This window comes from Bos javanicus, chromosome 14 (assembly GCF_032452875.1).
Source record: "Bos javanicus breed banteng chromosome 14, ARS-OSU_banteng_1.0, whole genome shotgun sequence".
Classification (NCBI taxonomy): domain Eukaryota; kingdom Metazoa; phylum Chordata; class Mammalia; order Artiodactyla; family Bovidae; genus Bos; species Bos javanicus.
The window spans coordinates 77,480,423-77,508,347 of NC_083881.1; the positions used below are offsets into that span (position 1 = coordinate 77,480,423).

General features: G+C 37.2%; 1 protein-coding gene across 2 annotated transcripts in view; it reads right to left on the minus strand.

Annotated features, from left to right (window-relative positions):
• Positions 1-621: 621 nt before the first annotated feature.
• Positions 622-27,925, minus strand: part of LRRCC1 (leucine rich repeat and coiled-coil centrosomal protein 1) — a 43,703-nt gene continuing 16,399 nt past the window's right edge. For both annotated transcript variants that reach the window (XM_061439460.1, XM_061439461.1), the window contains 13 exons: positions 24,712-24,908; positions 24,293-24,440; positions 23,045-23,193; positions 16,539-16,743; positions 15,653-15,792; positions 14,546-14,747; positions 13,780-13,965; positions 12,863-13,037; positions 11,500-11,663; positions 6,908-7,116; positions 6,679-6,816; positions 3,307-3,442; positions 622-1,455 (listed from right to left, as the gene is read on the minus strand). In XM_061439460.1, the coding sequence (XP_061295444.1) occupies positions 1,333-1,455; positions 3,307-3,442; positions 6,679-6,816; positions 6,908-7,116; positions 11,500-11,663; positions 12,863-13,037; positions 13,780-13,965; positions 14,546-14,747; positions 15,653-15,792; positions 16,539-16,743; positions 23,045-23,193; positions 24,293-24,440; positions 24,712-24,908 (2,172 nt within the window). In that variant the 3' untranslated portion in view covers positions 622-1,332. The remainder of the gene's footprint in view (positions 1,456-3,306; positions 3,443-6,678; positions 6,817-6,907; positions 7,117-11,499; positions 11,664-12,862; positions 13,038-13,779; positions 13,966-14,545; positions 14,748-15,652; positions 15,793-16,538; positions 16,744-23,044; positions 23,194-24,292; positions 24,441-24,711; positions 24,909-27,925) is intronic.

Sequence of the window (27,925 nt, forward strand, 5' to 3'; positions counted from 1 at the left end):
GGAACATATTTCCCAGCTGTTACCTGAGAATGACTTTATTTTGGCTTCATTTGAAAGACAGTTTTGCTGGATATAGAATTCTTAGCTGATTTTTTTGTTGTTGTTGAAAACTTTGTCAGCCCACTGCATCTAGTGTGTTTTGCATTTTATTTTGAAGGATAATTTTGTTGGATGTAGAATTCTCAACTTATTGTTATTTCCTGTACCTAAAATATGTCCTTCACTGCCTTCTAGTCTCCATTATTTCTCATGAGAAGAGAAATTTCTCAACTGTTACTTATTCCTTTACATTAAATCATATTTTCTTGCTACTTTCAAGATTTCCCCCAACAGTTAGACTGTGAAGTGTCTAGGTGTGGTTTTCTTTGTGTTTATTTATCCTGGGTTTTACTGAAGTTCTTGAACATGTAGATTTGTCTTTTTCATCAAATTAAGGAAGGTTCCAGCTATTATTTTCCCCAATATTTCTTATGTCCTCCCATCTCCCTATAGGCTCCCATTACGTGCTGATATGCTTGATGTCCCACAGATTTCAGTATAAACCTTGCCTGTAATAAATGGGGCCCTCTCTTTACATTTTTTTCTGATTGCATTTAATTTTAAAAAACATAGTTCACTGGCTATTAGTTAGAGTTTGGTATTATATTCTCTTTCTTTCAGAAATAGTAAGGAGAATAGTATTCAGATCTTTGTTCTGCATACACAGGAAATAAGAGATGACAAAACTGAAATAGGAATAAATGAACTGATATGAAATGGAATAAAAGTGTTTTAAGTTGTAAAGTAAGAATTCTCATAAACTAACTAAAAAGGAGTCATTATGAGTGATGTGGAGACATATATATGCATTCTTTAAAATACCACATCTCTTATGCAGATTTAAAATATTTTTTGGCTACACTTATGAGCATTTTAAAAGAATGGAGCTACCTCAACTGAAGGACAACCAATAAATATAATTAGTTCATCAACACAGTAAGGTTAACAGTATTAAAATACTTTCCCTCATGTAGTCAAAATACTAAATTTCCATTAACATACTTATAGGCAAATGTGTAATGACCACACAATGTATAGCACAGAAACAAGAAAAAGTGTTTTAAGTCTAGTTATTTTGATAGGTTTTTCTAATACACATAATTGTCAACAATTTATTATAAAAAAACCTACATATACAATTAATACTTGATCAAAAGTCTTTTAAAATATAATCAGAATGAAATGTGTAGAAAGAGACATTTCAAAGTCACAGCAGTTACTACTATTACAATATTTAATCATTTTTACAATAGGCCTGCCGATCCATTTCAATTAAATTTGTTCTCAGAACCATCAAATTTCTTGCTGAATTTGACTTAGAGCAAAAGCAAGTTGCTTAATTTTTGTTTCCATTGCTTTTTTGTTCTTGCATGTTTCTTCCAGAAGTCCACGCATTTCTTCTTCAACTCGATGGACCTAAATCAATATGTACATTTTATAACATTTAAATTTCTCAGTGAAAATGCATTTTTAAAAATGCAGAAAGTAAAAGATTTGTATATATTTTATAATTTGTGATGTTGATGTTCATTTAAAGCAAGAGGTTAATAAAATGTTAACCTATTCAAATACTAATATGGAAAACAATGTCATACTATATATAAAATATTCACATGTGTACTATCCATTTATTTCTCATAGGCTCTTGTAATGAACACATGATAATTTAACTCTATTTTATAGTTCAGAAAACTTGTTCAAGGTAGTGGTACTTCTCAGTAGCATATCTGGATGAAACTCAGTCTTCTGACTTAATCTTCTGACTCAATTGCTTTCTCATTCCTAAGCAGTCCTATGCTGCTTATGAATGTCAAATCATGACTCTTGACTTATCCTTACAAACTTTCAAAACTGCAATCACCTCCCTTCCCAAAGAAACTCTTTAAACACTGCATTTCTAAAACTGCTGGTGGTGGTTACACATTATTATCTTTTTGAGAGATAATTTTATGATTTACTGTTAACTCATATTTATTCTCCTAGGATTCAGTGTATTTGATACTATTAATTTCTGCTTGAAACTCTCTCTCCTATTATACAACATTCCTGAGGGTACTACCAATAAAGTCATCCCTATCTGTCTACTTCCCTCTTCCTAATCTCTAATATAGACTTCCTAATTTTTTTCCTTTTAAAAATTAACATTTCTCCTAACTTAAATGATCACCTGTATGTAATGCCTTTTTTCAGTCTTACCACATTTAAACTTTGGTGCCATTTTTCTAATTCCCTAACAAACACCTCCCTATGATATTACATCATAATGGCAAGATGTCCAAAATCAAACACAGTATTTTGCTTTGAGTTAAAGGCCTAATATCATACCTTATTTAATAATACCTAGTGTACTCTTGTTCAAGACTCAGTAGATTTTAAATATATGAAACAGCCACTGCACTGAAATAACTAAATTTTGAACCAACTGTATTTCTTTATTAATTGTGATTATTTTCAAAGACCTAATTCCCTCTTTCTGGTTATACAGGCTCCTTTAATGTCATTTAACTACACAACCTTGATTATAAAATATTTAGTATACCTTTCCTTTTCTATTAACTCTTTTCCTTTTCTAGTTGCTGATTTCTGAATTTCCAGTCTTAAAGATATGTGTTTCTTATTAACACTTCAAAATCTGGGAAAAATGAAAGTTCATAACTGTCTCATTTAGTGGATCTTAACAGTGGAGTCACATGAGAATCACCGGTTGAGTTTTAAAAATATCCAGGTTTGAACCTAGTCTTAGTGGATGAAAATATGAGGGGAAAGCTCATACATAAGTATTATTAAAGCTTCATAAGTTAATTCTGATGTTTCCCTGTCATTCAGTATCATCCTATACCCATTCCTTTGTCAATGAGAAACTTGACAGTTTGAACCCTAATTCATAATAAAACAATCCTTGAGAACTTGTCCAAGGCAGTAATGGATTGCACTTAATACATTCACATTCTCACCTTGCCTATGTGTAACCAAAAGGGCTTCCAGCTCAAATTGGTGAAGGATATATAAATTTTTATCCAGAGCTCATGGAGCAGGTACATTTCAGGATCAAATTTATAATCTTGGTTTCATTAAAATTCTATTCTACAACTAATCTAAGTATTACCAACATGTTGGTCTGGCTTCATGAGTGTATTAGTAACATTCTTCGTATCTATTTGGTCGTTAAATCATGCTGCCTTTTCTCCTTATCACTGTTGAAGATAACAATTTACTTAGCTATAACAATTTAATACTGATTATCAAAGTGAATTTTACTTACAGTACCTTTAAATTTGCAGAATCAATACATTTCTGTTTTTCATTTGCCAGTTGTATTATTTCATTTTGATGAGCTTCAACAATTGCATCAACTTGTTTCTTAAAGGCATCATCCATACTTTGAAGCTTTTCCATTGCATCCCTTAAAAACAAAACAAAACCACATATCTACCTGGATGTATAAAAATTAGGATTTTTTTTTTAACATGGAAGCACTCATATTCATGTCTTAATGGGAGCATAACTCCATTGAATAGCAAAAGACTATCTTGGGTAACTAAAGTTATTAGTTCATCATCCAACAGAATCTGTTAGTAACAGTTTAGAGTAGGGTAACATAAGTGGAAGTTTGTTACATTATCCTCTGAAAGTTAGGATACACTGGTTCTCACTTGTGAGTCTAAGGATATGCTTTATAAGCATCTTCACAGATGCTGTCAATTTCTTTTCCCTCCATGTATTAGCAGTATGATAATAATTTACAATGTCTATACTATAGGCAGGTTCAAGTTTATAAGCATGTATGTCTGATTTTCCTGTGTTTATGCTTATCAGATAAAACCCTATGTTAATAAACATATTATAAACAGTATTTACAAAATTTCAGTGCTAAATGTTTCTTATAAGCAAAATACCCATTTCTTAATATTAAATATGAATAATTTTATTAAAAACGTTAAGCTCATAATGAACAAGCTTCCTGGTTTTGGCACAGACCACTGCAACAGTGGATTGAACATTAGGACCGAAACTGTGCTCCTGGGCACGGAAACCCTTCTGTGTCCCCCGTTTCTTGTTTGCAGGGAATAGATTCCAGCCTCCAAGACTTTCCCTGAGTTTCAACGGGTACATGTGAACAGTCACTTATCAGGGAAGGGAAGGGATGCAGAGATTAGGGAGAAGACCACCTTAGGCCCGATCCAAAGAGTACAGGCCCTGCACATACCCTACTCTTTAACAGCAACTCCACCCCTGAACCACTGCTATAAACTTGCCAAATCCTCCCATGTTGGGACACAGGGTTTGAGGCACAAGCCTATTGCATCCCCTTTTGTCTGGCAAAGCAACAAAGTGATCCTTTTCTACATCACCCAAAACTCTTGTCTCTGACACTTCGTTGGGCACAGGTGAGGGAGACTAAACTTTCAGCATTAGGATCATCAATCAAAAGTCTTTCTTTTATTCCAGTTGCAACATTTGGTAGCTATGTGACCAAGGGCAAGTTCACAACCTCTGGATTTAAAGTCTGTCAACTATAACACAATAATCCTGCCTGTTTGGCTAATCTCACAAAATTACTGCTGGGTTCAAAGTAAGATATAAGAAAATAATCAACTTATATGTTATAAAAACCTTTGCAAATAAAATCTTTCTTATGATCAATGATTTATTTATTTTATTAAAGTTCTATTAAATTAAAAATCATACCTACCAATCTCAGTCATAAGAACATTAAGGTAAAAATCAGGCCTTTTTATTGTTTTGCTCTTAAAAACACAATAAACAATATAAGAGATTCTAAAAATTGTCAGGCTTTATGGTTTTAGTTTAGGAACTTCTAGTTTTATGAAATGATTGTGTCTTTTAGGATCAAAAGGACTTCATACTGCAAAGCTATGACCAGCAGCAAAGAAAACAGGCTCTAAGTCAATGTTTCGTTGCATTAATGTTTGGTTGTAAAGCAAAGTATAACAGGGTCCTTTAGCAGACAATGGACTGTATTATCAATGAAAACTTCTGGGGTGTATAATAACACCTTTCAGCTTTTCATTTACATTGAGTTAAAATATGAAAAATCAAATTTCGAGGTTCTATTAGATTTGATATAATGGGGAACCTACCTCTATATGAAATTTTGGGGCTACCTACATGCCACATTATCTACACCATTCTATATTTTGACATGAGAACTGGTCACTAAACCATGCTACCTGTTTTTTAGGTCAGTTAACTTTAAATTATTTTAACAAGTCTAGTCATATAGTTTATAAGGTAAAACCCTCATTTCCTCTAGAGTATTTTATAAAATCCATATAACAATGGCATATGCATACAGATTTCTTCCCCTTATTTACAATCAGCTCTCATCCTCGTTGGTGCAGGCTAACTGCTACCGACATCTGTTTTAGATTCTTCAGAAGCTCTCTGTCCCTGGTAGTCAGTGATTTCTTTCCTCTAAACTTCACATGTTGTTGTTTAGTCGCTAAGTTGTGTCCAACTCTTTGCAACCCCATGGACTGCCAGGCTCCTCTGTCCATGAGATTCCCCAGGCAAGACTACAGGAGTGGGTTGTTATTTCCTTCTCCAGGGGATCTTCCCAACCCAGGGATTGAACCCTGGTCTCCTGCATTGGCAGGCGGATTCTTTAGTGCTGAACCACCAGGGAAGCCAAAACTCCACACACAATGCCACATACAACAGCCAAAAATATTAGTTGTTTCCATTCAAACAGAATTTGAAAACAGTAATTCTAGTAATAAAAACTAAATATACAGCAATTACTATGCATCGAGCACTATTTAAATGCTAAACAGCCCATACAAATCATATACATACATAAATACACACATACACAAAGTTTAAACTTCCATCAAATATTAAGGGAGGAACTATTATAATCATTTTATAGATGGAATGGAAATTAAGTGCTTGGCAAATAACCTTGTCCAAAATGTTTTTACCTTTCTCATGCCTGCTACTGCTACTGCTAAGTCACTTCAGTCGTGTCCGACTCTGTGCGACCCCATAGACGGAAGCCCACGAGGCTCCCCCGTCCCTGGGATTCTCCAGGCAAGAACACTGGAGTGGGTTGCCATTTCCTCCTCCAATGCATGAAACTGAAAAGTGAAAGTGAAGTCGCTCAGTCGTGTCCGACTCTTAGCGACCCCATGGACTGCAGCCTACCAGGCTCCTCCGCCCATGGGATTTTCCAGGCAAGAGTACTCAGTTTTCTTTAAAGATATCCCACACGATACTGGATGCTTGGGGCTGGTGCACTGGGACGACTCAGAGGGAGGGTATGGGGAGGGAGGAGGGAGGAGGGTTCAGGATGGGGAACACAGGTATACCTGTGGCGGATTCATTTCGATATTTGGCAAAACTAATATTGTAAAGTTTAAAAATAAAATAAAATTAAAAAAAAAAAAAAAAAAGCCTAGGAAGAAAAAAAAAAGCAAATAAACTTTATAAGACCAGGGATCACCAGTACTTAGAACAACATCTAATAGGTTGGTGCAAAGGTAATTGTGGTTTTTGCATTGTTGAAATTTGCCATTTGATATTGCAATACCTTCTGTATAAATTTGGTTTGATATACATCATTTTAATGTGCAAAAAAAAGAAAAAGATATCCCACATACTTTAGGACTTAATGCTTACTTTTGTAGTTCGATACTTTTGTCTCTTTCCGCTTTAAGTTTTCTTTCTTTGTTTTCAAAGTTTTCTTTCACTTCTTTTACTTGCATTTCAAGATGACATAGAAGTTCTCCTTTATCATGCCACTTCTGATTAAGTGTACTAATATGAAAAGAAATAATTAAAAAAAAAACCGGTTACATGAAATTATTAAGCCACATGTTATTTCTCAATAGGAAATACTGTATAATACCTGTAAGCTTTTCTGATTTCATCAAGTTCTAATTCCTTCACTTTCAGCTGCTGTTTTAGTTTCTCTTTTCTTTCATTGTGTCTTTCTAGTTTCTCAACTATTTCATCCAGTTGTGAAGATTTTTCTTCAAGTTGTTCCTGAGTACATTTTTGTATTTCAGTGATTTTTTCATGTAATATTTTGATTTGTTCCTCTCTTTCCTGTAAACACTTCATTTTTACAGAAAATAAATCATTATTAAAAAAACAATTATTTTTCTTAATCTTAAATGTCTTATTTCCAAATTCAATATGGTTTAAAATTATTATAAAAACTACAGATTAAAAAATAAATTGAATGTTCAGGGAATGTTTTAGAAAAGATTTCTACAGAACATTTAAAAAATCACAATCAATAAGGAATAGCACCATTACTGTGTTTTCGATGCCACTAAGAATGATACACTATGTACACTTTTTATTTCATTAGGTTACTACCAACCACACAAAAGGAGTACACGGGAAGAAAAACAGTACAATGACAATTTTATTTAACATGGAATATAGCAAAGATTGATATTCACGATGCATGTATGACACAAAGTACTATTTCTACTCTGCTAAACAAGTGTCTTCTGCATTAGAGTGAACAAATATTTTAAAGTATGATTTCATCACTATTGAATGTCACATGAAAATAGGTTCTACATTCCCCCAAACTTCCTTTCATCTTCTGTCCTGTGAGGCCAACTGTATCCTCTATTTGCATACTACATATCAGAGGATTAATGAAAGATCAAAACTACCTTGTTCAGTTCAGTTCAGTTCAGTCACTCAGTCGTGTCCGACTCTTTGCGACCCATGAATTGCAGCACGCCAGACCTCCCTGTCCATCACCAACTCCCGGAATTCACTCAGACTCACATCCGTCGAGTCAGTGATGCCATCCAGCCATCTCATCCTCCGTCGTCCCCTTTTCCTCCTGCCCTCAATCCCTCCCAGCATCAGAGTCTTTTCCAATGAGTCAACTCTTCGCATGAGGTGGCCAAAGTATTGGTGTTTCAGCTTTAGCATCATTCCTTCCAAAGAAATCCCAGGGCTGATCTCCTTCAGAATGGACTAGTTGGATCTCCTTGCAGTCCAAGGGACTCTCAAGAGTTTTCTCCAACACCACAGTTCAAAAGCATCAATTCTTCTGCGCTCAGCTTTCTTTATGGTACAACTCTCACATCCATACATGACCACTGGAAAAACCATAGCCTTGACTAGATGGACCTTTGTTGGCAAAGTACTGTCTCTGCTTTTGAATATGCTATCTAGGTTGGTCATAACTTTTTTCCAAGGAGTAAGCGTCTTTTAATTTCATGGCTGCAATTACCATCTGCAGTGATCTGTTAAATGTTTGCAGGTATTAGGCCTCATCTGACTTATTTATGCCAATGAACATATCTGCTTTACAGGTGCATGCCTGGATGCTGGAACCTTGTAACATCAACTAATGATAACTGTCTCTACCAGTAAAAAAAAAAAAAGAAATTAGCAGTTCCTGTTTTCATCCTGTTTCCCCTGTCCCACCTTGCCTTTTTTGCCCTTTTGGGAAGATGATGGAGGCAAACAAACAAATACTGAATGAGGCTTATTTAGGAATGAATTCATCAGTATCTTAGAAAATGTGGTTCAATTCCTCAGTGTGTTATACATCTAAAAATTCTAAGCAATGGTATCAGGTAGTCTTGACCAACATTTCCATAATTTATTTTCTCCCCACAACTCTCATACTTAAGTACTTAGGGGAGAGCAGTCTTAATATATTATTCAGTTCAGTTCAGTCGCTCAGTCATGTCCGACTCTTTGCGACCCCATGAATCGCAGCACGCCAGGCCTCCCTGTCCATCACCAACTCCCGGAGTTCACCCAGACTCACGTCCATCGAGTCAGTGATGCCATCCAGCCATCTCATCCTCTGTCATCCCCTTCTCCTTCTGCCCTCAATCCCTCCCAGCATCAGAGTCTTTTCCAATGAGTCAACTCTTCACATGAGGTGGCCAAAGTACTGGAGTTTCAGCTTTAGCATCATTCCTTCCAAAGAAATCCCAGGGCTGATCTCCTTCAGAATTGACTGGTTGGATCTCCTTGCAGTCCAAGGCATTCTCAAGAGTCTTCTCCAACACCACAGTTCAAAACCATCAATTCTTCGGCGCTCAGCCTTCTTCACAGTCCAACTTTCACATCCACATATGACCACTGGAAAAACCACAGCCTTGACTAGAAGGACCTTTGTTGGCAACGTAATGTCCCTGCTTTTAAATATGCTATCTAGGTTGGTCATAACTTTTCTTCCAAGGAGTAAGTGTCTTTTAATTTCATGGCTGCAGTCACCATCTGCAGTGATTTTGGAGCCCCCAAAAATAAAGTCTGACACTATTTCCACTGTTTCCCCATCTATTTCCCATGAAGCAATGGGACCAAATGCCATGATTTTCGTTTTCTGAATGTTGAGCTTAAAGCTTATTATTATTAGGAATTCATAAAAACTACAGAAGATTCTTATGAAATAACCCTGCTAATAAAAATAACATTGTAGCATCAGAGAATCTTGTGACCCATACTTAAAAGTACCAAAACAATACATATGAGGAAACCAAACCTCAAAAATCCTGTTTTAGAATCTACTTAATTGAAAATATTGAACTCCAAATTCTGCAGATTAGCTCATTATCCCTTTAAGTTATTAGCTATGGTGAAATATTTGGGCTTCCCTGGTGGCTCAATGGTAAAGAATCCTCCTGCCAATGCAGGAGACACAGGTTTGATTCCTGGGTTGGGAAGGTCCCTGGAAGAGGAAATGGCAACCCACTCCAGTACTGGAGAATCACATGGACAGAAGAGCCTGGTGGGCTACAGTGCATAGGGTTGCAAAAAGTTGGATACGACTGAGCAACTGAGCACACGGTGAATTTATCACTATAAGAAATTATACCTAGTTATCTCTGTATGTTCTGTAATGAGCTGGGATGCACCATTAATGCTCATATCTTTGAGGCTGATACAACGGTCTTTTAAGTAAATGTACTAAATTGTGAAAAGAAAGAAAAATGATGAGTTGAAAACTTTTTTTTTTTTAAACCAAAAATCTAAAAACTAATTTCCTTTTTGGCTCCACTGTGTTATTCATTACTAGTGATTTTCTCCCAAAACTCTGTTCAGAGACTGATAAGCAGTAGTCTTACTGCAGAAGTCGTTATGTCAAACATGGTATTATACTGAGTATAGAAAAAATGCTTACTGATTAAAAATTTTGAATAATTTTCAGTGTAGCTTGGCATGTATGACAGATATAATGGAAGTTTTGGTTTTATCCAAAAGCAAAAACAACGATGTAATTGTTTAGGGTAATTATATTATCTAAATACAGTTCAAAAATCACAGTTCAAGCATTCATAGTCTAAATCTAATTATGGATATAACAACATGGTGATAATGTTTCTTAATTTTCTATACTTGATGAAGTTCTGTTTCTTAAAAATGACTAAGGGGGGAAAAATCAAATCTTAGGTAGTTATAATTAAAGAATGAGTTCCTTAAAAAAATAAAATAAAAAAGAGAGAGAATGAGTTCCTAAGTTTGTGGGTGATAATCCCATTTAGAAGTTTCTTAAAATCCCTTTTCTTGGGCTATTTTTTTAACTCCTTGAAGATAATCTTCAGAAGAAAATTCTGGAGTTCAAATTTGATTCAAATTCTGGAGTTCATGCTAACTTTCAGAATATTTCTCTGGGAATTTTCACGTAATATACTTTGAAACAAGAGATGCTGTTAGTTTTCTCTAAGACAGGCCATATTAAAGAAGAGGGTAAAAACAGTGTCTCTTGGAAATAAGCACGAATCTTTTACATTCTATTCATGGCATGCTGAAGTCCGTGGGTTTGCAAAGAGCGGGACACCACTGGGCAACTGAACAACAACAAGGTTTTGTCACAGAGAATTCTGAGAACTGAGTTAGCAATACTGGAAGATACTAAACAACACGAAGTTTAAATAAAAATGCTACCTTTTTTGGTTCTTAACCCTTCATGGGGCTCTGAAGGCAAGAACACTGAGGTGGCTTGCCCTGTCCTCCTCCAGTGGACCGTGCTTTGTCAGGCCCTGACTTAGCAGCGACAGGCCCTGCTGCCGCCACGCGTGGCCAGACAGCATGCCTGGCGCCCTGCACGTCCCACTGCGGGTCCTCGCTGAGTGCGCGTAACTCCACCGGCCGCCAAGCCCAGGGAAGCCTGGTGTGCTGCGTGCAGTACACAGGGTCGCAGAGAGCTGGACGTGACTCTTCAGCAACTGAAGAGCAACCACCACCCATTCTGGACACTAGTTTCAATTACTCTGGAGGGCCATAATAACACCCTCCATAAAATTTTGAGGTAAAAGTAATTTCAAGTTAATAAATGTTATATATAACTTTTAAAAGCAAAGTGGCAAACATTATTAAAAAAACACGATAGTATGTCTTAAATTCCACAACAGTTGGGATTCATCGAGACAAATATTTATTAGTTAGTTCGATCCACACATTTTCAAACTTTCCCTATGAGCTGTTCCTAAAATAAAATGTCAAACTTACCTCTTTTAATTTTCCAATGGTTTCGGTTTGGTCGTCTATGATTTTACATTTGATTCTTATTGTGTCACTGTCACGCTCACTTGCTTTTCGCAGACATTCATTCTCCCTGTACAAACTTTCAAGCTGAGCCTCTACTCTCCCATGATTTTGGACTAGAGAAGACCCTAAGAAACAAACATCACAGTAAAAACCTTAAGACCTTAGAGATTTGTTTTTAACAAGCATCTAATTTTATAGTGTATGATAGAATGAATAAAAGAAGCTGAATAAAGAAACAAAATACGTAACAGCATAATATGAAGTGGAAAGAGAAGAAATGGGCCTTTTAAAAGCTGTGGGTATTTGAGAACCTAAAACCACAGTAACCATGCAAGCAGCTACTTTTGTGAACAACTAAGTGAAAGTGAAAGGGAAGTCGCTCAGTCGTGTCCGACTCTGCGAGACCCCATGGACGGCAGCCCACCAGGCTCCTCCGTCCCTGGGATTTTCCAGGCAAGAGTACTGGAGTGGGGTGCCAGTTCCTTCTCCAATGCATGAAAGTGAAAAGTGAAAGTGAAGTCGCTCAGTCGTGTCCGACTCTTCGTGACCCCATGGACTGTAGCCCACCAGGCTCCTGTGTCCGTGGGATTTTCCAGGCAAGAGTACTGGAGTGGGTGCCATCGCCTTCTCCGGTGAACAACTAACTGAGACACAAAATATTTAATGGGTTATGTTATGCTGTCCATACAAACAAAATTAATTTGTAATCATATTACAGATTCCTACATGGTATGGTCAAATAAGCAATGTTCCATTTAGGCTAACATCTACTATTCATAATTTGTGAAGTCTCCATGAATGCCTTAAAACAGTGTATATCTCTTGCTTTATGGTGACTGGAAAGGGAATGAGACTAAGGATAAATTTACCTGAACCTAAAATGGTTTTTATTCATAACTGATTTCACATTTCTCCACATGTAACAAGATAAATGTTAGCAACATTTATTTTCTTAGCAAAAAAATGAATGCTGCATATGTACAATTTAAAATCACTAGATAAGAAAGAATTGTTTTCAATAACTTATTTAGCTGGAGCATGATAAAGGTATACCTGTTCAGAAACGTAACCAAATTACACTGGGAAGAAAATCAGAGACAGCAAAATATCAGAGCTATAACTATAAAATGGGTGTAATAACCTCCTTCTCAATTCCTTAGTATAATTTCATTCCTGTCTGACTGACCAATGACCAGTTACCCTTCCGTATAAAGCGTCACCTTCTTTCCTGGGATGTCTAGGAAGAATTAACCCTCCCTTTTCTAATACACTGGTTTGCAGGATGAGAAGAAGGGGCTATTTTTTGAAAATTTGAGAATTTTACCCTGTAGTGCCAACTCATGTCCCCATACTTTTCTTTCTGTCCTTAAACCATAAATTAGCGATTCCTTGGCAGCTAGCTCGGAAATAAGCTGCATTTTTTCCTGCTTGAGAAGTTCTATTTGAATACTCTTCTGCTTGTCATCTTCAATTAAAATTTCAAGTGTGTTGATCTGATTCTGTATACCACCAAAAAACATTGAAAAGAATGCAAAGTAATTATTATATTTAAGTACTTATTTTCTTTCTGTATTTTATAGTGAGAAAAAATGTTATTTAAGCAAATACAAAGTAATGTCCCTAAATTTTATATAGAAAATGTTTTAATTTTATTGACTAAAAATAAATGTAGGTCATTAAATAAAAAGTCAAATTTTAAGAGGCTATTTCTGTAAAAACTCTGAATTTTATTTAATATTTTAAAAGAGCAACTATACATGTATTACTCAAAATTTCTCACCAAGGATTTCCATCAACAGTCTAATGGTCACTTATATAAAGTGAGTCCTTTTGAGCAAAATATCACTAATATTTAAAACTGAGACAACAGAAATAAAGTAATTAAAAAAGTATTATAGTTAGGTGTATTAGTATGTAAAGACGTCCACTACCACAAAATTAGTATCAATAATTCCTTGGATATTTTCCAAACTTCAACCATCTGTATCACTGTAAAACTGGTATCTATTTACTTAGTATGCTTCCTAAAATTAATTCACTTACTTATTTAAATACGATTTTAGTGTAAGTAGTACAACCTGGGTAGCCATGGTTTATCTCCTAATTATATTAGTCTTCACACACATAAAAATATACTTGGTGTTATCTAGTTCACAATTGTATACTTCCTAAAATGATCACAATATACTTGAAAAAAATGATATAAAAAGTTAAAAAGGAAATATAATGGTAGTGTCTTACCTGTAAATTTGCTGCTGTTTCCTGTTTCAATTTAGAAACTTCTGCAAGTTTTGTTTTTTGTTCCTTCACCATACAGGTTAGGTCTTTAATCAAAGAAGAAGACTCATTTTCTTTTCGTTGAGCCCAAACAAGAGCATGCTTGCTTTTTGCTAATTCAGTTGCAACATTTTCAAAACCATCTTTAACCTATATTTTAAAATTGCATCATAAATAGCAGTTCTCGGAATATTTAGAAAATATCTGATTTTGGAAACAGCTTACTTTTTTCATTTTTAGTATCTGAGTTTTAGCAATAGCATGAAATTCATAGATAACTGGCTTCGCAGGTCAGCCAGGCCATATGTGTTTATGTGTTTTAAGGTTTGGACCCTGCTATTTTGACACAAAAGCAGCCAGACACTGTGTAAACAAGTGAGCATGGCTCTGTTCTCATAAAACTTTACAGAAACAGGTAGTGGGCCAAAAATAGCCCAGAGACTTTAGTGTGCCGATCCCTGCTCTAAAGTACAAATAATAGAGAATGCAGGTTTCCTAATTCCTATTCGAGTGCTCTCTTTACTTGACCATTTATAATGTCACTTAGCTTTCGCAACAGCACTGAAGATTAGCTATTATTTATGTGAAGAAATAAGGCTCTAAGAACCTAATTTGCTTATGATCCTATAGGCAGCATGCAAATAGAGCTAGAATTCTAAAATGTAGTCCTCTTATCAAATCATAACTTGCTGATTCTGTTTTCAATAAAAAGCTAGATGCCAGTTCTTACATCTTTAAATCTTCTGGCTTCAACAGTTAAAGCAATACGGAATTCATTTTCTAAATCCATATACTGTTGATTTAATGCATCAATTTTGTCTTGATATTCTTTTATAACTTGCTCATGCTTTCTCTCTTCTTTAGCAATTTCTTTAGCTAAGGCTTCCTGGAACTCAGCTTCACTAAAAAACTCCCTTGTTTCAATGTCTTTCCTGGAATGAAAAACAAAAATCAAAGGATGCTGTTTACATGGAAAGAAAACTTTAAAGGCCTTTAGGTACTAAATATTCTATATTCCCTATTGTTAAAGATCAGCTCCTTACTTTCAAACACAAAACTAGGGACAGGATGGTAGATGCAGGAAGAACACAAGTTTATTTGACTATTCATTCAGTGGTGACAGGGATATGCCAAGTCTTAACTTCACTGAGATAGTTCACAGTCATTTTATGGTTTCTAATATCCTTTGGGTGTATTCACAGGAGTCAGGTTCTGCTTCACTGCATCTTCTATGTTGCTTGAGTCTTTAATATACAGTAAATACAGTCTACTGGGCAAAACTACAGCCCTTGGACCAAATCTGGCCTGGTGCCCTTCTTGTGGGGAAATAAACTTTTATTGGAACACAGCACATCCATTTGCTTACACACTGTCTATGGTTCCTTTTGGGCTACAAAGAGACAGTTAGGCATGACCTGAAAAGCCTGAAATATTTTCTATCTGGACCTCCACAGGAAAAAGTCTGCTGAATCTGCTTCAAAGGAATACAGTATACTGATAATTTAACAAGTAGTTACTTGGAAGTCAATTAAACAGTTTTTTCTATATTATAATGATCAACTTTTGGTTGGGCTTAGAGAAACGCAAAATGAGCTTCACTGCTCTAAATCCATACTTCAACCTTAACAAAGTAACTGATTTGTTTCTAAGTTACAAGTTCTTACAATAAGACTGATTCTAAAGTATACATAAACATGTTATTTTTCATGAGCTAATTCTGTCAGACTTCACATTGCTGCATCACTGTCTAGTTCTGGGGGGAGGGGCAGAGAGAACCAAGTGACTTTTTCTGTTTTTCAACGTCCGTATTTTCCTGACATATACATATTTCAGTTACCTGTGTTCTTTTTCTTTCAATGCAAGCAGTTCATGAAGTTGTTGCACCTGTTCCTTTTCCTGATGAAGAGAAGTCCTAAGTAAGTTTATTTCTCTATCAGCAGCGGCAGCTTTGAGTTCCACCTCTTGGATAAGTCGCATCTGAGTAAAATGCACACAATTACAGTATTTAGATAATCTCCTCTGCTTCTATTTTAATGTCAGTTAAAAGAAAAGTGTCTTCTAAGTAACAGGACCTAGTGACTAAGCTGATTTCCAAAATTAACTACATAACGGTGTGGGTACATAAAGTTAAGTCTTAGAAGCATCAAGGGCTTCCCAGGTGGTGCTAGTGGTAAGGAACCCACCTGCTAATGCAGGAGGCACAAGAGACGCGGGTTCCATCCCTGGCTCAGGAAGATCCCCCTAGAGAAGGGCAAGGCAGCCCACTCCAGTATTCTTGCCTGGAGAATCCTATGGACAGTGGAGCCTGGTGACTACACTCCACAGGATCACAAAGAGTTGGACACAACTGAAGTGACTCAGCATGCATGCAGAAGCATCAAACATATTAGACTAAATCTTATTTGCACCATGAACCTTAAAAAAAATTTCTATTCAGAAAACACAAAAATTAAAAGCCTTCAAGCACCCCCAAGGAGTCATTTAAAAACTGGCTCTAATAAAACACAAGCCTAGCAACTATCAGTATATCCACCAATTCTTCTTATAATTGCTTTGTGAATGCTGGCAGCCTTAATTCAACAAATAATTCCGCACGTTAAATGACTGGCACGTGTAATTTTTGCATCCAACCTAACATCTCTGTCTGCGTATGATGACGTAGCGTGTTTCAGGAGAGACGCTATGAGCGTGTAAACCGCGGAAGCGCAGATGGCAGAGGGTACCTGTGCGGCTTGCTGCTGCCCCTTCTGCCTCTCCATTTTCTCCAGCGCTTTTTCCAGGGTTCTAAGGTGTCTAATGTGATCATCTTGTTGGTCTCTTGCTTTAATTAATTCAATAGTTAGTTTTTTAATTTCATTTTGAAGTCTGTGAACCATAATTTCCAGCTGCAGCTTGGAATTTCTCTCTTTAAAAATAATTTCTTTTAGCCTACAGCATAAATCACATTGTAAGTATACTATACATATAAAAAATATGAAAACTGTACTAAATAACTAAGCTTAGAGAGGAAGTAGAGAGGAAGATTTGTAGGCAGGAACACAGAAGAGAGGAAGATCTGAAGTATCTTCCAAATTCTCATTAGATTAAAAAACAGCTGAAAAACAGTATGCCATCCCCCTGATCCCTGAAACTAGCATTGTGTCAACGGGAAAACATTTTACATAAATTAATGAATCTTTATCTTTTGTGAACTTTACTATTTGACAGCAAAACTTAAGAACACCGTATTTGTTTCTGGCATTGTGCTAGATGTGGGCTTAAAAGCAAGTAAGATAATTAAGATACAGCCTAGCCTTCAAGGAGCTTAACATCTGGCAGAGGACACGCATCCATTTTTAAAGCTACAGAAGAGAAGTAACTCTGAACGGATGCCTCCAAGTCAACTCTGACCTTCCTGCATCTTCCCCAGACATTAAGTACCACAGCCTAGTACTATACTAGCTTGGTGTTACTCAGAGTCTTTTGACTGAAAATTCTCAGTTTTAGGAAGAAAGGAGAATTTAGTGAAACACATAACTAACCAATTCAGAGGCAGGGATGGCACTGTTCTGAGGGACCACTGAAACCAAGGATATGAACACCAAGAGATCTCTCTGATTCCCTACAGGCTGGTCTGAATTCTTCCCATGGCAGGTTTTTTAGAATGCACTCAGGGGAGATAGGGAAGGCTACAAACATCTCTAGACTCATGTTCTGACAGCAGTGAGAACCAAGCAGAAGAGATTACCTTTCTCTAGCTCAACTTTGAACTGAGTTCTGGGAAGAGCCCCTGTTAGTCCAATTTGGTTCATATGCCCGCTTCATGCACCAGTCACTGTGGCCATAGCTAAGGTTTACCTTTACCCATCGTGTCAGGGGTTCCTCTCTTGACCAATATTATAGGCAGAGAGAGGTTCATGACAGAACCGGAGTGTTTAAAAAGGGGACAATGAATAGCAAAGACAGAGCCTCATGAAGGAATTTCTGAGCCAGGCAGCCACTCCAATGTGTAATCTCTAAGTTATAATTGAAAAAATCCCTGTACCTATCAACTCCTACACGAGAGTCACTGCTCCAATTTTTGTTCTTAATATCTCTCTTCTTGCCTTTGAGAGTGGTCTCCAAACTGGTCTTTCCACTCCAGTTTGGTATGTTACATGAGAGAATATTAGACTTTAGTCTGTGAAATATACGGTGGAAGGGGCAGAAAAGCTACAAATAAAAAGAATTAGAGTAATCCTCTGAGCAGGAGATAAGGGCCTAAACTAATGCAAAAATTTGGGGACAGAAAGAAGATGGTTGAACACCTTTTAAGTAGAATGAAGAGGGTATCAATACCTACTGGTTATGAAGTCTGAGAAAGAGGAAGGAAGCAAAAAAATGATTCTGAAATTTCTAGCTTTGGTGGCTGACAATATGAAATGTCATTATTAGAACAAGGAATATAAAATAAGGGAGCAGGAAAAGTTGACCTAATGACATGTTAATCTTAGGAACTTAAAGAAACGTAGACAAGGAATTTTTAGTAGATGATTAGATGTACAATCTGTTAATCAAGGAGGCCTGGATAATAGATAAGAGATTTGGAAGTTTATAGATTAGGTATTAAAGGCATCAGGTCAGTTCAGTCGCTCAGTCGTGGCCAAGTCTTCGTGACCCATGGACTGTAGCACGGTAGGCTTCCCTGCCCATCACCAATGCCCAGAGTCCACCCAAACCCATGTGCAAGGAGTCAGTGATGCCATCCAACCATATCATCCTCTGTTGTCCCCTTCTCCTTCTGCCTTCAATCTTTCCCAACATCAGGGTCTTTTCAGATGAGTCAGTTCTTCGCATCAGGTGGCCAAAGTATTGGAGTTTTAGCTTCAACATCAGTCCTTCCAATGAATATTCATTGGAAATCCTAAATTTCCTTGAGGATTGATTGGCTGGATCTTGCAATCCAAGGGACTCACAAGAGTCTTCTCCAACACCACAGTTCAAAAGTATCAATTCTTCCACGCTCAGTTTTCTTTTGGAGAAGGCAGTGGCAACCCACTCCAGAACTCTTGCCTGGAAAATCCCATGGACGGAGGAGCCTGGTAGGCTACAGTCCATGGGGTCATGAAGAGTCGGACACAACTGAGTGACTTCACTTTCACTTTTCACTTTCATTCACCGGAGAAGGAAATGGCAACCCATTCCAGTGTTCTTGCCTGGAGGGTCCCAGGGATGGCGGAGCCTGGTGGGCTGCCGTCTATGGGGTTGCACAGAGTTGGACACGACTGAAGCAACTTAGCTGCAGCAGCTTTCTTTATGGTCCAACTCTCACATCCACACATGACTACTGGAAAAACCAAAGATTTGACTAGACGGACCTTTGTTGGTAAAGTAATGCCTCTGCTTTTTAATACGTTGTCTAGGTTGGTCATAGCTTTTCTTCCAAGAAGCAAGTGTCTTTTAATTTCATGGCTGCAGTCACCATCTCCAGTGATTTTGGAGCCCAAGAAAATAAAGTCTCTCACTGTTTCCCTTGTTTCCCCACCTATCTGCCATGAAGTGATGGGGCAAAGTGCTATGATCTTTGTTTTCCATATGTTGAGTTTTAAGCCAACTTTTTCACTCTCCTCTTTCACTTTCATCAAGAGCTCTCTAGTTCCTCTTTGATTTCTGCCATAAGGGTGGTGTCATCGCATATCTGACGTTACTGATACTTCTCTTGGCAATCTTAATTCTGGCTTGTGCTTTATCCAGCCCAGCATTACGCATGATATATTCTGCATATAAATTAAATAAGCAGGGTGATAATATACGGCCTTGACATACTCCTTTCCCGATTTGGAACCAGTCTGTTGTTCCATATCTGGTTCTAACTGTTGCTTCTTGACCTGCATACAGATTTCTGAGGAGGCAGGTCAGGTGGTCTGGTATTCCAATCCCTTTAAGAATTTTCCAGTTTGTAGTGATCTACACAGTCAAAGGCTTTGGTTATACAATAAAGCAGAAGCAGATGGTATCTGGAATTCTCTTGCGTTTTCTATGATTCAAAGGAGGTTGGCAACTTGATCTCTGGTTCCTCTGCCTTTTCTAAATCCATCTTTTTTTTTTTTTTTCTAAATCCATCTTGAACATCTGGACGTTCACGGTTCACCTACTGTTGAAGCATGGCTTAGAGAATTTTGAGCATTACTTTCCTAGTGTGTGAGATGAGTGCAATTGGGCAGTAGTTTGGACATTCTTTGGAATTGCCTTTCTTAGGGATTGGAATGAAAACTGACCTTTTCCAGTCCTGTGGCCACTGCTGAGTTTTCCAAATTCACTGGCATATTAAGTGCAGCATTTTCACAGCATCATCTTTCAGGATTTGAAATAGCTCAGCTGGAATTCCAACACCTCCACCAGCTTTGTTCGTAGTGATGCTTCCTAAGGCCCACTTGACTTCACATTCCAGGATGTCTGGCTCTAGGTGAGTGATCACACCATCATGATTATCTGGGTCGTGAAGATCTTTTTTGTATAATTATTCTGTGTATTCTTGCCACCTCTTCTTAATATCTTCTGCTTCAGTTAGGTCCATACCATTTCTGTCCTTTATTGAGCCAATCTTTGCATGAAATGTTCCCTTGGTATCTCTCATTTTCTTGAAGAGATCTCTAGTCTTCCCCATTCTATTGCTTTCCTCTATTTCCTTGCGTTGATCACTGAGGAAGGCTTTCTTGTCTCTCCTTGCTATTCTCTGGAACTCTACATTCAAATGGGTATATCTTTCCTTTTCTCATTTTCCTTTAGCTTCTCTTTTTTTCCAGCTATTTGTAAGGCCTCCCTCAGACAACCATTTTGCTTTTTTGAATTATTTTTTCTTGGGGATGGACTTGATCACTGCCTCCTGTACAATGTCATGACTTTACTTCCATCACCAGTCACATCCACAGCTGGGTGTTGTTTTCACTTTGTCTCCATCCCTTCATTCTTTCTGGAGTCATTTCTCCACTGATCTCCAGTAGCACATTGGCACCTACTAACCTGGGGAGTTCATCTTTCAGTGTCATATCTTTTTGCCTTTTCATACTGTTCATGGGATTCTCAAGGCAATACTGAAGTGGCTTGCCATTAAAAGCACAGTAGAGATCAAAGATTTGGCCTCTCAGGTGGCTCAGTGGTGAAGAATCTGCCTGCCAATGCAGGAGACATGAATTGATCCTTGCGTTGGGAAGATGCCCTGGAGAAGGAAATGGCAACCCCCTCCAGTATTCTTGCCTAGGAAATCACATGGACAGAGGAGCCTGATGGGCTATAGTCCATGGGGTCACAAAGAGTCAGATACAACTTAAGGACTCGAAACAATAGAGAAGACTCGGTTTTTGAGATAATATGTACTAATAGCTTGGTACCTAGATGTCAGACCCTGTATCGGTAGGTATGAAGAATACAGAGTCCCTACCAAGTCACATAAGGGAATATGAAGACTGGTGAGGATCTGATCTCCAAAACCCATTTTGGGGGATAGATGAATCAGAACAGACTGAAGCTAAGTTTTCAAGAGAACAATGAATATGTAACATGTGAAACATGCCACAACAACAGAGAGGTTAAAGAAGGATAAAGACGAGGCATGTCCAAAGCTTTCCAATCAAAACAGAATCTGGCTTGCAATCCCAGGCACAGCTTCCTTTAATATTCCATGAAGGCAATGGCACCGCACTCCAGTACTCTTGCCTGGGAAATCCCATGGACTGAGGAGCCTGGTGGGCTACAGTCTATGGGGTCGCTAAGAGTCGGACACGACTGAGCGACTTCACTTTCACTTTTCACTTTCATGCACTGGAGAAGGAAATGGCAACCCACTCCAGTGTTCTTGCCTGTAGAATCCCAGGGACGGGAGCCTGGTGGGCTGCCGTCTATGGGGTAGCACAGAGTCAGACATGACTGACATGACTTAGCAGCAGCAGCAGATAATACTTACAAAGCAGAGTAAAACAAAGATGCATCTACAAATGACTCTAAACAAGAGAAAACACAATGCCAAAATCTGGGAGGAATTTCAATAATAAGCAAAGAGAACTAAATGAAAAAGGAAGATAAATCCTTCTCTTTCATTGTCTGATTGTGGCTCATCAAGTCACACAGTCTGTATATATCTATCATTAAACTATGCTGGCTACCTGTGCACCTCCTGCAAATAGAAGTGCTGTTTCTTCTAAGTGGTTATAGGACTGTTACCCATTCTGTTGTTACTATTCTATCAGGAATAGCAACTTCCACAACATATAAGGTAAGAAATTGATGGCTAAGTGGTGGATTGTCTAGTAATAGCATAAAGCATCATAGTTTGCCTAATTACAGAGGTTTTCATAGAACACATGGTGTGTATTGCAATTTTCCTTATATTCCATAGGTACAAAGAATGAGAGAATCTGCTAGAAAATACCACATCAGGACCACAAAACTTTACTAGGTATATGTATAAACAGAATCTGGGAATTGGGCTGTGGCCCATATACACAAACTTACTAATCAATGAAGACTGTAGATAGGGGATTATCTACTGTATACATAGGTAGGAAATGGAACCAAGAGCAACTTCCTAATGCCTATTTGTTGGTAAATACCAAGTCTAGAAATCTAGTGCTTGTTCAAGGGTAAGAAGAGATAAAAATCAAAAGAAACTCCATGGACAAAACCTTTAACCTTTTGAGAAAAAGCATAACTTTAGAAAGAATTGCCTACAGGAAACCGAAGAAAAAAGTTATTGTCATTTCAGAAAAACTGTGTGGTATTCTCACATATTGGAATAAGACATTCCTGTATTACATAATATAGAAAAAAAAAAGATAAAATGGGAAATGAAATAAGACTGCATAAAAACATTAGAATTAAGAAACTTAGGTTATCTGATACCAAAGTCCATTGTGGAGAATAGCACACAGAGACTGATTATGACCCAGAAAACCTATAGAGAAAGTCTGCCCAGACCTGCCACTTACAGAGCAAGTCTGCCAATCCCTGCTCTACGCTTTTCCTGTTTTTCACTTGTAATACTTTATCTATCTGACATCTCCCACCTTGAGGGCTCAAATTAATATCCTGAATCCTTTGTTTATATAAAAAGCTGATAAAGCCCAAAGTCTTTAAATAAAACTAGTTCAATTCAAACTAAAACCACATGCATAGTTTTCGATCGTACTGCAGCTAATTGAAGGCATTCCAGTTCCAAGTTCAGCACTTTTTTCTCCTACCGAGATAACCTTAGGTGTACAGGCTTTTCCCTTACCTGTCTGTAGTAAGAAGAGCCTGGCTACGAATATCTTTTTTTTCATCCGCATGTTTATGCAGTTCATCAATATAATCCATAAGCTTCTTTTCAGTTTGTTCAGCTTTCCATCTCTTCTCTCTCTCTTCATCTAGTTCCTCGACAAGTGCCTAAAAAATACACCAATATATTTGTTATGTGATCTCAGAAAAGTTACATAGCCTCTCACTGCCTCAATTTTCTCATTTATAATATGGGAATAAAAGTATCTAACTCAAAGGGCTACGGTGAGAATTAAACAAAAGATGAAAGTAAAGCATGCAGAATAGTGCCTGGCATAAAATAACTACTCAATGAATGTGTGAATGCGTGCTAAGTCACTTCAGTCGTGTCTGACTCTCTGTGACCCTATGGACTATAACCCGCGAGGCTCCTCTCCTTGGGATTCTCTAGGCAAGAAATACTGGAGTGGGTTGCCATGCCCTCCTCCAGGGGATCTTCCTGACCCAGGGATCGAACCAGCGTATGTTACATCTCCTGTACTTGCAGGCAGGTTCTTTACCACTAGCACCACCTGGGAAGCCTTCAATAAACATTAACTGCTAGTATTACTGTCATAATGACTATTACTACTTTCTAAATACTAAGGCCTTTATAACTGAGAACAAAAGGGCAAAACCAATAGCATAATATTGGAAGTAATTGAAATGAAAAGTATAACCAGTTGTTCACAAGTAAAATAAGGGAAAGTAAGTAAAAATTATAAAATAAGTCAATCTGTACTAAAAATTCCTAAATGACTCTAAATCTGGAAACCATGCATCCAAAATTGGGTTTCAAAAGAGTCCATGAAAACCCTGAAATTATTTTCAAAATATTACTCAAATACTTTATGAGTTTCTCTAAGAAAGTTTCTCTGAGAAGACTATAGATTTCCTTAGATACTTAAAAGACTCTAAGACTCCTAAGTTAGGAATCACTGTTTTAGGAAGAATTTGAAAATTTAGACCTATTTTCTCCTTCTGAAGCATATGACAAAATGATTTCATTAAAATCTGATCTAAAATGTGTAATTTCCATTCCTTTAAAAATTATAAAAATAGTGACATTACACAAAATCTGGAAATCAGGATGGGGAAAATAACCCAACTTCATCCCCTCAATAAAATATTTTGTGCTAAAAAAAACATGCATTATTTTTCTGGGACTAACTTGTATTTAAAACTAAGATTATTCATATTCAATTTTTCTTAATCTCTTAAATTATACCCGGTAAGTGGCATCTTCTGGACCATCATTGTTTACTTTCATTATTTCAGTCTTCTGGTTTTCTGATTCTTCTAATGTACTATTGTTTGGCAAAGACGAACTTATATATAATTCTTTAAGGAAAGGTGGTTTCATTTTACGATTACAACTGCGAATAAAAAACAGAGTTAATAACCCAAAGAAATGTATGACACTTATAATTTTTACAACTTAGGTAATGACAATCTAGCATAAAGAGATCCTTTTATACAAATGTATATGAATATACCGACCAAACCTGAGCTGGCAAGGCTGAAAAGTCAAATCTTTGACATTAGGAAAGTAAAAAAAATAAGACCACGAGGCAGCTTTAAGGAAGGAGTTGGGAGTATAAACGTCTGTGTGTCTTATCTGAATTTCTAGAACAAAAAAAGAAGTACCTTATAAAAGTACTGCTGTTTTTACTGTGGTGTTTAATAGTCTGAATAGTTTTGGAATAATAGGGGATTTTTGATCTTCGAGAAGTTTTCTTACTACATTCTTTTCTGTTTCCATAGTCACTTTCAGAAGTCACATCTGTGTCTCTTTTTGGTCTGGGATCTTTCTCAGGAACATTATCTATTATAGAATTAGAAGTCTAGAATAAAAAACAACAAAGTATTTTAAAAGTTCATTTTGGTAAAAAAATATAATTTGACGTTTTCTAAAATGTTAAAACTTTTTACAAGTTTAAGGATTTATAAAATAGGTATGTTTGCAACTAAAGACAAAGGATTCAGCTTCTAGTATGGACAAGTATGATCCCATGAGATTTGATTCTCCCAAGATTACAGTTACAAACCAGGGCAGAAATACAAATAAAACAAAAACTACTTAGAGATCCTGGAAAGTGAACAAGAGCAGGCTTATTCTAAAGAAGAGCTGACCCTTGAAAAAATGACCAGAATTAATTGTTTCTTCCTTATGGTTTTTAGCCTATGAACATACCACAATTGGCACTATGTAGGGAATCTTAAAACTCAAGTGGAAAAACCACAAACTTTTGAGTCTGAAGAATTAGAAAGTATGGAACAGGAAGTTCAGTAAAGGATTCAAAAGAGCAGCAGTTAAATCAAAGCAAACTAAATGCTTGCTGTAACAAAATTATTAACACTCTTTGGAGGCCTATAGCAGCATCTAAAGTCTTCACAAAATGACACTCACTCTGTCCAGGACAAAATCCAAAATTACTCACAACAGGAAGAACCAGGAAACTATGACCTATTCTTAAGAGAAATGGCAATCAACAGAGACCTAACCTCAGAGACCTAAATGTTAAAATAAACAGAGAAGAACTTTACAATACTGATCATAACTATGCTCAATGATATAAAAAATGCTTATCATGAATGAAAAGAAAATTCAGCAGAAAAGTAAAAATTATTTAAAAAATGGAAATTTTACAACTGAAAAAATACAATGTCTGAAGTAAAAACTGACTGCCACACTACAGAGAATGAGATGATAAAAGAAAGAATATGTAAACTTGAAGATAGCTCAGTGAAATTATTCAATATGAAGAACACAGAGGAAAAATTTAATAAAATGTACAGAGCCGCAGGGGACCGTGGGATACATCAAAAGGCCTAAGTGAAATTTGAAAAAAGAGGAAAGAGAATGGGACAGGAAAATATTTGAAGCAATGATGTCCAAAAATTCCAAAATTGAGGAAAGACATAAATGTACATTTAAGAATGATAAAAGGGGTCAGTTCATTAGGAAAAAAAAGTAGCCATAAATGTGTATGTGCTTAGAAATATAGAGCTTTAAAATATAAAAAGCAAACGTTGAGAGAATGCCAGGAAATAGACAAATCCACAAATAGACCCAAAAAAATCAGTAAAATTAAAATTGCTACTTACCAATAGACCATTAAGGAAATGAACATGCAATTCACAGGTATCTGACAAAACATTAGCATTCAAGACACAAAATATTCTTATAACCCAGTAATAGACTAACAACTCAATAAAAATATGGGCAAGATTTTTGAACACTTCACAAAAAATTCAATAAGCACACGAAAAAGTGCTTAACATCACCATTCATCAGTGAAATCCAAATTAAAATTACAATTAATACCTGTATATGCTCACTAGAATGGATAAAATAAGATCAATGCTGACAATAAACCCTGCTGAGTATGTGGAACAACTGGACAGTCACACATTGCTGGTGGGCGTGAAGTGAACACACACCTTGGGAAAGCACGGGCAGCATGTTATTTAACTAAACAAACACCTACCCTGTCATCTAGAAAGTCTGGTTCTAGGCTATTCAACTGAAAAGAAATGGAGACATAAGTTCACAAAAAGACTTGCACTGTATTGTTCAGTTTTATTCACAAACCTGGAAGGAATTCAGTGGCATATCAATAGAGATAACGGAAAAATAAACTTTAGAATACTCATACAACAGAATACTACATAGCAATAAAAACAAACTACCGGTACACATAATAACAGACTGATTTCAAGGTTATGCTGAGTGAAAGAGGCCTTACACAAAAGTGTTACACGCTGTAAAATTACATTTACATTAGGTTCCGGAAGAAGTATTAAATAACATATGGTAAAAAACACGAGAAAAGTGACTGTGCGGTGGGGATGGGGGTGGAATGCAGGAGAGGACTGCCTGCGAGCAGCAGCGTGAGGGAACATTCTAAGACGACAGTGCTGTTTACTTCCCTGGAAGTCTGGGCAACACGCATTGTTACTGCTGCTGCTCAGTTCCCTTCCTGGATCACAGCCCTGCTGTGGCAAAGGGCCTGGTGTAACTCAAGGAAGCCCTGGGCTGCGCAGGGCCACCCAAGTGGGATGGTCACAGTGAAGAGTTCTGACAAGTGTGGTCCATTGGAGGAGGGAAGGGCAAACCACTCCAGTTTTCTTGACACGAGAATACCATCACGCACTGTGAAAAGCCAAAAAGATATGACACTGGATGACGAGCCCCTCCAAGGCGGAAGGTGTCCAATATGCTACTGGGAAGAGTGGAGGGCAATTACTAACAGCTCCAGAAAGAATGAGGCAGCTGGGCCAAGGGGAAATGATGCTCAGTCATGGATGTGTCTGGGGGTCAAAGTGAAGTCTGATGCTATAAAAAATGGTATTTCATAGGAACCTGGAATGTTAGGTCCATGTTGAGGTCCACGTTAGGTCCAAACCAAGTTGGACGTAGTCAAGCAAGAGATGGCAAGAGTGAATCTCAACATCTTAGGAATTAGGAACTAAAATGGAAGGGAATGGGCAAGAATTCCTTAGAAGAAATGGAGTAGTCCTCATAGTCAACAAGAGTCCAAAATGCTGTACTTGGGTGCGATCTCAAAAACAACAGAATGATCTTGGTTCACTTCCAGGGCAAAACATTCAACATTACAATAATCCAGGTCTATGCCCCAACCACTAATGCTGAAGAAGCTGAAGTTGATCTGTTCTATGAAGACCTACAAGATCTTCTAGAACTAACACTAATAAAAGATGTCCTTTTCATCACAGGGGATTGGAATGAAAAGTACGAAGTCAAGAGATACCTGGAGTAACACACAAGCTTGTCCCTGGAGTACAAAATGAAGCAGGGCAAAGGCTAACAGGAGTTCTGTCAAGAGAACGCACTGGT